The 13214-nt window shown below is 41.1% G+C and overlaps 1 protein-coding gene across 2 annotated transcripts in view; it reads left to right on the top strand.

The window, feature by feature from the left end:
- Positions 1-13214, top strand: part of LOC137415684 (uncharacterized) — a 403425-nt gene that overhangs the window by 342765 nt on the left and 47446 nt on the right. For both annotated transcript variants that reach the window (XM_078783187.1, XM_078783188.1), the window contains 3 exons: positions 895-1012; positions 4907-5097; positions 6150-6267. In XM_078783187.1, the coding sequence (XP_078639313.1) occupies positions 895-1012; positions 4907-5097; positions 6150-6267 (427 nt within the window). The remainder of the gene's footprint in view (positions 1-894; positions 1013-4906; positions 5098-6149; positions 6268-13214) is intronic.

The raw sequence follows: 13214 nt of genomic DNA, 5'->3' as shown, positions 1-13214 counted from the left end.
AACCATTCCACAAAGCAGTGTTAAACCAAGCAACGAGTTCAAAGAAACATTGTATAAGGATCATAAACACACCAAAAAAGAACAAAGGATATTCAAAAGAAATCAGCAAGTATAAAAATTTTACCAACCAAAGGTGAGGACACAAACAGAAACCACAAACAATTTTAAAGGAAATGCTCACGCAAGAGCTATGAACACATCAAGAGCAAATTAAGCGTTTGATTAAATTAAGTGAAAAATTGAGAAAGGGAAAGAGAGGGGGGGGGGGAGAGAGAAGGGGAGAGAGAGGGGGGGAGAGAGGGAGAGAGAGAGAGAGAGAGAGAGAGAGAGAGAGAGAGAGAGAGAGAGAAAGAAAGAAAAAGAGAAAGAGAACAAAAGGTATGGCTTTAAAAGGCGTATATCCTCACTCTACATATTCTTCTCACTATTTTACACATTTGTTGTGGCAGGGGTGGCACTATCGTACTCCAGGACATGGACGGACGGACACACACACACACGCTTTAAAACCTGGGAGGGCACCATTCCACCTTCTGAAACCTGCATATGGAGATCGTGTGCATGGATTGAGTTAGGGTATGTCTATGGTAAACAATCCATTTTTCCGTCACATGTGGGTGAGACGGACTCATCCTTTGCCACTGTTTTGAGTCAATTTTACATTTTTGAGTTTGAGGAATGTAGATCTCAAGGCAGTGGAGAACCTAGCGTTAGCACCTGGAGTTAGTGCTCTGTTTATTGCTTGGGTTAACATGAGGTTTAGCGATCAATGGACTCGTGCGAGGACTATTCAAACAATTTGACAACAAACAGGAAAGAGCAAGAAAACAAGTTGATATCTGTGTCTGCATAATTCATATTCCCCTGCCCTTCATCACCTCCTTCCTTCCTTAGAATGAAATTTCTGACAACTTTTGTACTTATGAAACTATGAAACATGAACCATCCCTCAAGGTTCAAGAAAAGGACCCAGAAAACGTGTATGAAGACATGAAGGCATCTCTACCAACAGGTATGCCTCGTGTGACTCAAATGAATTTTCCAGTATACATTAAATGTTGATCAATTTGTTGCTGTATCATAAATATTTTTGTACTTTGAATGAATTTCATTTTTGTTTACATGGTGTAAGTCTCATGGAAGAGCTGGACGCGGCTTCAAACAAACACAGCTGCTAATCTTTGGGAAAATGGCTCGACTTCCTGTGGACAACCTCGGTATTGACGACGCCATTTTGCGACGTCAGTTGTCTCTCCATAGTCTGTGAGGCAATTGAGGAGAAATGTCCCCCTCTCCATGGGATGCCAAACCATAATTTGTTTCGACTCTATGTCCTAAATGCTGATTGTCAATTGGGGAAGCAGAATGCACCATTCGAAGATTTTTGCTGGACATCCATGGTCGGAATCAAACCACTGACTTCCCAGACTCAGAGCAGATTCTCCAACCATTATGCCACCAAGTCTGTTAAACTTGATGAACTCATCTGTACCACTTGCAATTAAATAAAATTAATGGAGAAGCCAAATTAGTGATTTTCTCAAAAGGTCAAAAGTCAGCATTACATAAAATCATCAATTTTGATCCAATTGACCTGACATTTCAACTTGCCATTGAGTTTTGTCATCAAATTTTCAACAAAGCTTTATTATGAGAAAATGGAGAAGGCAAATTCATAATTTGGTCAAAAGGTCAAAGGTCAGCGTCACATAATGGGTTTTTTATCGACTGAAAGGCGATAAAAATGTGTTCACTATTATAAGAAACGAGGTGCGGCTGACATTTTGAGTGCTCACCTTGGCGGTGGCTGACATGTTACCTGAGTTGCACGTCTCAGAGTAAAGACAAAAATATGAGTAAACTAGAACGGGCACTCGGTAGAGCGCATACCTTCGCCGCAGCTACTGTTCTGTACTTGGTAAAAATACGATTTTGACCTTTTCGTGACCTTGACCTTGACCTTTGACCCGATTGCTCCCAAAATCTAATCAAATGTGTCCCGTATAATAACCAATCATCCCACCAAATTTCATGCAATTCGGTTGAATACTTTTTGAGTTATGCGAATAACATACACACACACATACAGACATACAAATAAATACACAGCGATCAAAACATAACCTTCCGCTTTTGCGAAGGTAAAAAGTTTTTTTTTCTCTGAGGAAAATCTAATCATGAAACGTCAGGCACACCTCACTTTGCAAGGCCGTACATACACATATACACCTCAGTCATAGTACTCGTATATTTAGCCGTCACTTGTGCAGCGGGATTAATAAATAACATTAATAAACAGCATTAAAACATTAATAAATAACTCTCACCAATTAAAGTTTTCTCCAGTTTGTATGATCTCTGTAATATATATATATATATATATATGTTGGAACCCATCTGTGGATCGGTCCCATCGGCCGATGGGTCTGACCCATCTGTGGATGCACGAGAAATGACAATGCAGACCCATCGGCCGATGGGTCTGCGCTATCTGCGGATGTGTTGTTCACCTTGAAGGAATGTGTTGACAGAATGGTGCTCTTCAATCAGGTACACAGTCATTGGAATTACATGTGGTAGGAATTTAACAGATGATTTTTAAATGTTTTAGTTAACTTTTATTTTTAAAATTTAAAATTTATTATTTTATTTAATTTAAATTTTATTTTATTTAATTTAATATAAAGGAATTTAACATTCCCCTCCACCATTATCAGAAGAACACCTAATGTTTTGTATGAATGTTGAGTATGTTATGTAAAGCTTTACTAAAACTGCCATGTATCTGTTAATTACAAAATGTATTGACAAAATGTATAAATAGATGGGTAGAAATAGATAATAAATCTATTGAAGATTCTGTCAATGTGTGTACCTGATTGAAGAGCACCATTCTGTCAACACATTCCTTCAAGGTGAACAACACATCCGCAGATGGCGCAGACCCATCGGCCGATGGGTCTGCATTGTCATTTCTCATGCATCCACAGATGGGTCAGACCCATCGGCCGATGTGACCGATCCACAGATGGGTTCCAACATATATATATATATATATATATATATATATACAGTCACGTTAAAAAGTATGTACACCCCATGTAAAGTTTTGACTTTTTCAACATATTTCAACATGCAGCTATTTGATCTTCATTTCAACAATATTGATAGATAAAGGTGATATAATATAACAAATATCATGAAACATTTACATTTTGTAGTCCATTGTATAATTTAAATAAACATAAATGCAAATTTCGCTTGTGGAAAAAGTAAGTACACCCCTACATTTATCACTACTTCAAATACCTAAAATTAGAATCAGGTGCACCAGCTCAGGTGCAAATGATTAGAACATCGTTAGAGAGGATTTTGGAGGAACCTGTCTTATTTAAACCTCAGACATTTTTAGTTTGGTTTGCTCTATGTTGTTGAAGTGTGCCGCGTCACCATGCCTAGATCAAAAGAGCTCTCCGAGGACTTCAGAAAGAAGGTTATAGATGCCTACGAGTCTGGGAAGGGATTTAAAAAGATCTCCAAACAATTTGAAATCAATCATTCGACTGTCCAGAAGATCATCTACAAGTGGAGAAGATTCCAAACAACTGCCAACTTGTTCAGGCCAGGCCGCCCCAGCAAGTTCAGCCTGAGAGCAGACCGCAAGATGCTGAAAGAAGTCTCTAAGAACCCCAGAATGTCATCACGGGACCTACAGGTACCTCTTGCCACTGTTGATGTCAAAGTGCACAAGTCTACCATTAGAAAGAGGCTGCACAAATTTGATCTGCATGGGAGGTGTGCCAGGAGGAAACCGTTGCTGTCCAGAAAGAACATCAGGGCAAGACTAAAGTTTGCCAATGAACACCTAGGCAAAGACCAGCACTTCTGGAACAATGTGCTCTGGACCGATGAGTCAAAGGTAGAGCTATTTGGCCACAGTACCAGAAGACATGTTTGGCGAAAACCAAAGATGGCATTTGACCACAAGAACCTGACACCAACTTTAAAGCATGATAGTGGAAATATTGTGGTTTGGGGCAGCTTTGCTGCATCAGGGCCTGGGCAGCTCTCCATCATAGAATTCACTATGAATTCTTCATTGTACCAGAGGGTGCTTGACGATAATGTGAGGCCATCTGTCGGAAAGTTGAAGCTCAACCGAAGGTGGACCTTGCAACATGACAATGACCCTAAACATACCAGTAAATCCACCAAGGAATGGCTGAAAAGAAAGAAATGGAGGGTTCTGGAATGGCCAAGTCAAAGCCCGGATCTAAATCTCATCGAGATGTTGTGGGGGGATATGAAACGAGCTGTGCATTCAAGAAACCCCTCAAACATCGCACAGCTGAAAGAATTCTGCATGGAGGAGTGGGCAAAAATTTCTCCCAGTCGATGTCAGAGAGTGGTAGACAGTTATAAGAAATGCCTACTTGAGGTTGTTTCTGCCAAAGGGGGCAATACCACCTATTAGAGCCAAGGGTGTACTTACTTTTTCCACATGCGAAATTTGCATTTATGTTTATTTAAATGATACAATGGACTCCAAAATGTAAATGTTTCATGATATTTGTTATATTATATCACCTTTATCTATCAATATCGTTGAAATGAAGATCAAATAGCTGTATGTTGAAATATGTTGAAAAAGTCAAAACTTTACATGGGGTGTACTTACTTTTTCACATGACTGTATGTATATATATATATATATATATATATATATATATATATATATATATATATATATATATATATATATATATATATATATATATATATAAATATATATATAAATATATATATAAATATATACATATATATAAATTGGTGAGAGTTGACTGCAATCTTTTTGGCACACATGTTTGTCGAGAGCGAAAGGCTTTTTCCTGTTTGTACGTGACAGTCAGGACGAGTTCTCGTGTAAAGCACTCGGTCAACATGCAGCACAGCCAACGTAGCGGGCAAGAGTGGCTCATCTGGCTGCAGGAACAGGTGAAAGTTGGTGGTAACCTGAGCATCGATGAAGCCCAATTGCTCTTTGGAGAGTGGAAGCTGAATCAACAACAGCGCAGCACCTCATTTGATTTGCACCAGGTACACTGAACTCCCATCCTTTATTTGAAGCAATTCAATCATTGCCATTTTCAATAGTAATGATAATAACAATAAATAAATGAAACAACTACAAAGCATCTGAAAATGCCAAGCCCATCAGTGTCTGCTTTGTATTCGGACTTCTTCCTCTTCCGTATGCTAAACATGATGAAAATACTTCCGTATGTCAATATGCAAACACTGCTCAAATTTCAAGTCAATCAGATGGAAATTGATGATTCTGTGACCTCGAGCTTTTGACCTTCTTGGCAGAACACAGGTTACACTCAATGAAATGGGTCACTGGCATGTTATGACTGACATATTAATATTTTATGCAACCTTGACCTTTTAATCTAAAAAAAAACAATCGGCTTCTAGCTTTTGATTGGTGAACCAACTCAGTGACCCAATATGCAGATTCTTAAAATTTCAGGCCAATTGGATGAAAATTGATGATTTTATGTGACATTGACCTTTGACCTTTTGATCAAATTATTAATTTGTCTTCATGTTCTTGCAATAAATCTTTATTGAAAATCTGATGACAAAAGTTCAAATGTTTAAAAAAAGCACGGCCTGGACGGACACACACACACACACACACACACACACACACACACACACACACACACACACACACACACACACACACACACACACTAAAACCTGGGAGGGCACCATTCCACCTTCTGAAACCTGCATATGGAGATCGTGTGCATGGATTGAGTTAGGGTATGTCTATGGTAAACAATCCATTTTTCCTAACACGTGGGTGAGACGGACTCATCCTTTGCCACTGTTTTGAGTCAATTTTACATTTTTGAGTTTGAGGAATTTAGATCTCAAGGCAGTGGAGAACCTAGCGTTAGCACCGAGAATTAGTGCTTTGTTTATTGTTTGGGTTAACATGAGGTTTAGCGATCAAAGGAATCGTGTGAGTTCTATTCAAACAATTTGACAACAAACAGGAAAGAGCAGGAAAACAAGTTGATATCTGTGTCTGCATAATTCATATTCCTCTGCCCTTCATCACCTCCTTCCTTCCTTAGAATGAAATTTCTGACAACATTTGTACTTATGAAACTATGAAACATGAACCATCCCTCAAGGTTCAGGAAAAGGACCCAGAAAACGTGTATGAAGACATGATGACATCTCTACCAACAAGTATGCCTCGTGTGACTCAACTGAATTTTCCAGTGTACATTAAATGTTGATCAATTTGTTGCTGTATCATAAATATTTTTGTACTTTGAATACAACAACAACAACATGCATTTTAAGGCCATTTTCCCTGCTAGAGCGGGGGTTAGCCTTGAGGTCCCCATGACAATCTTCTCCATTTTGCCCTATTTGCTGCATCTCTCCTTGTTAACCCCCTTGCCCGCATTTCTTCTTCCACCATCTTTAGCCAAGTCTTTCTCGGTCTTCCCCGTCCTCTACTTCCTTCTACATTAATTTCCATCACTCTTCTCAACCAGTCACTTTCATCCTTCCTCAACACATGACCAAACCATCTCAACCTGTTCCTCTTCACAGCATCAATCACAGGCTCTATTCCCATCATCTTTCGCAATTCATCATTTGTCTTCCTGTCTCTCAACGATACTCCGCACATCCACCGAACCATTCACATTTCCACCCTTTCCAGCGATCGTTGCTGCTCTACGTTCATTACCCATGTCTCGCTCCCATAAATCATAACACTTCTCACACATGCAGCATACACCTTTCCCTTCAGTTTCAACGACACTCCACTCCTCATCAGCACGCCACTCAGTTCCCGAAACTTCTTCCATGCACATCTCACTCTAGCAACCATTGCCGAGTCTGATCCACCTTCTCCATTCAGCATGTCTCCGAGGTAGCAAAATGTTTTCACACCTTCCAGCTTCACGCCGTCTCCAAGATCCAACTCAACATTTCCTCAATATGCAGCTCCCTCTGTGTACACCTTACATTTGAATGTAGCTGCCACACTGGTTAATGACCCTCTCAGACCACTACATTTTTCATGAACCCACTCAGCGCACATTGTACATTGAATGGAGTTCACTCCGACACCCTTCCTGCACACAGCACATGGCCACTTCCCAGTTCTTTCCACCTCACCACATGCTTTACCACTTGCCATCACCTTCGTCTTTCCGATATTCACCTTCAGACCTTTTGTCTCCATACATTCCTTCCACTTGTTCATCTTTTCCTTCAGTCCATCCATACTTTCCGCAATCAACACCAGATCATCTGCATACAACAACTCCCACGGTAAACCCTCCTTTATGTTCTAAGCCAGCACCTCCATCACAGCTACAAATAGTAGTGGACTTAGTACCGACCCCTGATGCACTCGCACCTTCACCTCAAACTCACCACTGTTCCCGTCCTTCATCCTTACAGCTGTGCGCGCTCTTTTGTACATTTCCATCACTACTCTGATCAACCATTCCTCCACTCCTAACTTCCTCAATGCCCATGTCAATACTTCGCGTGGAACCCGATCGAATGCTTTCTCCAGATCAACAAACCCAAGAAACAACTTCTTCCTCTTCTCCATGTACTTCTCCTGCAACTGCCTCACAATGAAAAGCGCGTCTGTCGTTCCTCTTCCTGGCATAAATCCAAACTGCATTTCGTCGATCTTCACCTTCTTCCTTATCCTCCTCTCCAACTCCCTTTCCAATACCTTCATTCCATGCTCCAATAACTTTATCGCTCGGTACGAGCCACACTCCAGAGGGTCACCTTTCCCTTTGTAAAGATGGACGAGGGTACTCAGTTCCCAATCCACTGGAATGCGGCCTTCTTTCACCACCAGATTACAGATCTCTGTCATTCTCTTCACACCCCAACTTCCTGCTGCCTTCAACATATCTCCCACAACTCCCGTCGGCCCTCCCGCTTTTCCACTCTTCATTGCTTTTATCGCTTCCTCAACTTCCATCTCAGTTATCTTCTCTGCCGGTCCTAAAACTGGGTTACTCTCTATGTTGCCATCCCATTCATTCTCTGCATTCAACAGCATTTCCATATGTCTTTTCCATCATCCTTTAATTCCATCTGGGTCCACAACGATTTGTCCCACTTCATCCTTCAAGCAACTCACCCCCATCACATCACACCTCTCTTTCGCTATCTGCTTTGCAATCCTGAAAACTGCTCTCTTACACTCTTCCGAATCCAAGCGTTCTCCGAACATTTTCCTACATGCCTCCTGCGCCTTTGCTACCTCTTTCTTTGCAGCCTTCCTGGCTGCCTTATAACTTTCATGCTCTGCTTTTTCTGCTCCCGTACCCTTCGCTTTCTGCCACTCCTTGAACTTCTTCCTCTTCTCGTCAATCCTCTTTCCAACTTCATCATCCCACCACCATGTTTCCGAGTGCCTCGGTGGTCCTTTTGTCCATCCACATACCTCAACGGCTCCCAACACACTATCTTTCATTGACATCCAACCACTTTCAAGCTCAACCACTTCATCCTCCACCCTACTCATCCTCTCTTTTAATGCCTCCCTTGCTGTCACCTCTTTCAACTTCCACACCTTCATTCTCGGTTGGTACTTCACCCACCGAGCTCTTCTCGCACCTTTCACCCTTATGTCGCAGACAACCAAGTGGTGCTGTGAAACAGCCTCCTCCCCCGGGATCACCTTTGTGTCGCGGAGGTGCCCCCTATCTCGCCTACGCACCATCAGGTAGTCAACGGTTGTCGTCGACCCACCTGACGTGTATGTAACAAGCTTATTATCCTCTTTCTGGAACTGAGTATTACAAATCAACAAAACAGCTCCATCAGCAAACTCCAAAATCCTTTCACCTTCTCCATTTCTCACACCATATCCGTAACCCCCATGAACTCCCTCAAAACCATCCATACTCCTTCCCACATGTCCATTTAGGTCTCCTCCGACCACAACAACTTCCTCATCTTTCACGTTTTCCATCAGCTTCTCTATCGCACACCAGAACTTGTCCTTCTCTTCATCGCTCCGACCAACCTGCGGAGCATATCCCGAGATGACGTTCACTTTTTGAGATGACGTTCACTTCATTCACAAATTTTTGTACTTTGAATGAATTTCATTTTTGTTTACATGGTGTAAGTCTCATGGAAGAGCTGGACGTGGCTTCAGACAAACACAGCTGCTAATCTTTGGGAAAATGGCTTGACTTCCTGTGGACAACCTCGGTATTGACGACGCCATTTTGCGACGTCACTTGTCTCTCCATAGTCTGTGAGGCAATTGAGGAGAAATGTCCCCCCCTCCATGGGATGCCAAACCATAATTTGTTTCGACTCTATGTCCTAAATGCTGATTGTCAATTGGGGAAGCAGAATGCACCATTCTAAGATTTTGGCTGGACACCCATGGTCGGAATCAAACCACTGACTTCCCAGACTCAGAGCAGATTCTCCAACCATTATGCCACCAAGTCTGTTAAACTTGATGAACTCATCTGTACCACTTGCAATTAAATAAAATTAATGGAGAAGACAAATTAGTGATTTTGTCAAAAGGTCAAAAGTCAGCATTACATAAAATCATCAATTTTGATCCAATTGACCTGAAATTTAAACTTGCCATTGAGTTTTGCCATCAAATTTTCAACAAAGCTTTATTATGAGAAAATGGAGAAGGCAAATTCATAATTTGGTCAAAAGATCAAAGGTCAACGTCACATAATGGGTTTTTTATCGACTGAAAGGCGATAAAAATGTGTTCACTATTATAAGAAACGAGGTGTGGCTGACATTTTGAGTGCTCACCTTGGAGGTGGCTGACATGTTACCTGAGTTGCACGTCTCAGAGTAAAGGCAAAAATATGAGTAAAAAAGTTTTTTTTTCTCTGAGGAAAATCTAATCCTGAAACGTCAGGCACACCTCACTTTGCAAGGCCGTACATACACATATACACCTCAGTCATAGTGCTCGTATATTTAGCCGTCACTTGTGCAGCAGGATTAATAAATAACATTAATAAACAGCATTAAAAGATTAATAAATAACTCTCGCCAATTAAAGTTTTCTCCAGTTTGTATGATCTCTGTAATATATATATATATATATATATATATATATATATATATATATATATATATATATATATATATATATAGATAGATACATATATACATAAGTTCAAAACACACCCGGTCACAAGTGTGCCGCACTGACCGGGTCCTCAGTCGAGGTCCTCAGCATCATCCCGTTTCGCCCCTTCAACCTCGATACGGTCAGCTAAGGTGGGCCAGCAGGGGCACATACACATCCACATGCAGCAACTACACCTGGATGCGTACATACCCCCACCCCCAGCCAGTGCGAACGCATACTACAACAACAACACCTCCGCATCCAGAATCCACAGCACCAAACAAACACGGTGGAACACTCAAACACCCACCTTTATACCCTTCACCACTCACCAACAAAACACACCAGATCATTCATGCACACACATACACACCCATACACACACACACACACACAACACCAACCAACCACCTACCCTTACAACATACACCACTCAACATACAAAAACACACTCATGCAAAAATTAATTCATGCAATAACACACTCCCTCACCCACTCACTCATATATACAAAATAAGAAATAATAAATAGTAACAAAAAAAACCAAAAAAAAAACCAACCTACGTTCGACGTGCCTCCATAAACCTCCTCCATATCCAAAATGAGCCTTTCAAGGCAACCTGGGCCACCTTGTCACACATCCTCCTTCTTTCTGTCCCACACACTCCAAGCCGAGCAAGAAATGCAGAAAAGGAATTGCCAATATACCTTCTGCACCCCACCTCAAATGGCTGACACGAAACTCGCCAACCCTTCTCCCATCACTCTGCCTCCAGCTCACTGTACTTTCCCTCTCTTCCTCTCGTGCACCTCCTCCATATTGTCTTCCCAAGGTACCGACAATTCCCCTAAGATGACCTGTCTTGTTGCACCTGACCAAATGACAATGTCAGGCCGCAACCTTGTCACACAGATCTCCTCTGGGAATACCAATTGTGGCTTTATGTCTGCCACCACCTGCCAATCACAAGCATCTGACAGCCCTCTTGCTTTCCACCTCCTCCTCTTTCCACCTCTTACCACTTGGCCCTCTTTGACAAACCACACCTCTCCCCCATCAGTCTCCTTCTCCACTCTTCTTTCTCTCGACCTCAGCACCTTTTGTTGCACCATCTGCACCACCACCGCCAGCACCTGATCATGTCGCCACCTGTATTGTCCTGCTGCCAATGCGACTGAACATGCACTCAGTGCATGCTGCACCTTTCCCACACCTCCACACAAATAACATCTCTCCTCCTGCAACAACCCCCACAACCTCAAGTTTACTAGTGACGGAAGCACATCTTACGTTGCCCGCAACAGGAAATTCAACAATATTGGCTCCATCCTCCAAATCTCTTGCCACTTCAATATCCTCACCTGCACACCTTCCCAATTAGTCCAAGCACCTTGCTGTGCCTGACCGACTGCTTTCACATATCTCCCCTCCTCTTCCTTTCTTCTCACCTCCCTCTCAAGCATCTTCCTCCTCTCTTTCACACATGCCTTTCCCCATCGCTCATGCTTAATCCACCCCAAGCCATATTATATATATACATCTGAGATATGTTTTTAGAAAAATTTTCCATATTTTTTTTTTTGAATTTCTTTGGGATTTTTTTTTTTTTAAACATCAATTGTTTATAAAATGTAATATCACGTATATTACAAATACATTTGTGCATTATGATTGTTTGAATTATGATTGGTGTAAACCATGACAAAACAGCAACTCAGGTACAGTCATTTATCTATATCGACATATCTGGGCATTGTCTGTTGTCACTGAACTACTCCCTGAAACTTTTGTTTCCGTGGTTGTGAAGTGTTTTTAATAACGTGGTGGTGGTTTTGAATCACTTGGTGGTGAGGTATTTTGAATTATGTGGTGGTGAGGTGTTTTTAAATGATGTGGTGGTGAGGTGTTTTTAAATGATGTGGTGGTGAGGTGTTTTTAAATCACGTGGTGATGAGGCGTTTTTAATTATGTGGTGGTGAGGTGTTTTTAATTATGTGGTGGTGACGTATTTTTCAATCACGTGGTGGTGAGGCGTTTTGAATTATGTGGTGGTGAGGTGTTTTTAATTATGTGGTGGTGAGGTGTTTTAATTATGTGGTGGTGAGGTGTTTTTAATTATGTGGTGGTGAGGTATTTTTAAATCATGTGGTGGTGAGGTGTTTTGAATTACTTGGTGATGAGGTGTTTTTAATTATATGGTGGTGAGGTGATTTGAATTCGTTGGTGATGAGGTGTTTTAAATTATGTGGTGGTGAGGTGTTTTGAATTACTTGGTGGTGAGGTTTTTAAAATTATGTGGTGGTAAGGTGTTTTGAATTATGTGGTGGTGAGGTGTTTTAAATTATGTGGTGGTGAGGTGTTTTGAATTACGTAGTGGTGAGGTGTTTTGATTTACATGGTGGTGAGGTGTTTTGAATTACATGGTGGTGAGTTGTTTTTAATTACGTGGTGGTGAGGTGTTTCGAATTACGTGGTGGTGAGGTGTTTTGAATTTGTTGGTGATGAGGTGTTTTAAATTATGTGGTGATGTGTTTTAAATTATGTGGTGGTGAGGTGTTTTGAATTACTTGGTGGTGAGGTTTTTAAAATTATGTGGTGGTAATGTTTTCAATTATGTGGTGGTGAGGTGTTTTAAATTATGTGGTGGTGAGGTGTTTTGAATTAGTTGGTGATGAGGTGTTTTAAATTATGTGGTGGTGATGTGTTTTGAATTACTTGGTGGTGAGGTGTTTTGAATTAGTTGGTGATGAGGTGTTTTAAATTATGTGGTGGTGATGTGTTTTAAATTATGTGGTGGTGAGGTGTTTTGAATTAGTTGGTGATGAGGTGTTTTAAATTATGTGGTGGTGATGTGTTTTAAATTATGTGGTGGTGAGGTGTTTTGAATTAGTTGGTGATGAGGTGTTTTAAATTATGTGGTGGTGAGGTGTTTTGAATTACTTGGTGGTGAGGTTTTTAAAATTATGTGGTGGTAATGTGTTTTCATTTATGTGGTGGTGAGGTGTTTTAAATTATGTG

The sequence above is a fragment of the Myxine glutinosa genome, chromosome 8, assembly GCF_964187855.1.
Source record: "Myxine glutinosa chromosome 8, kmMyxGlut1.1, whole genome shotgun sequence".
Taxonomy (NCBI): Eukaryota; Metazoa; Chordata; class Myxini; order Myxiniformes; family Myxinidae; genus Myxine; species Myxine glutinosa.
This window is presented reverse-complemented; position numbering and strand designations above follow the sequence as displayed.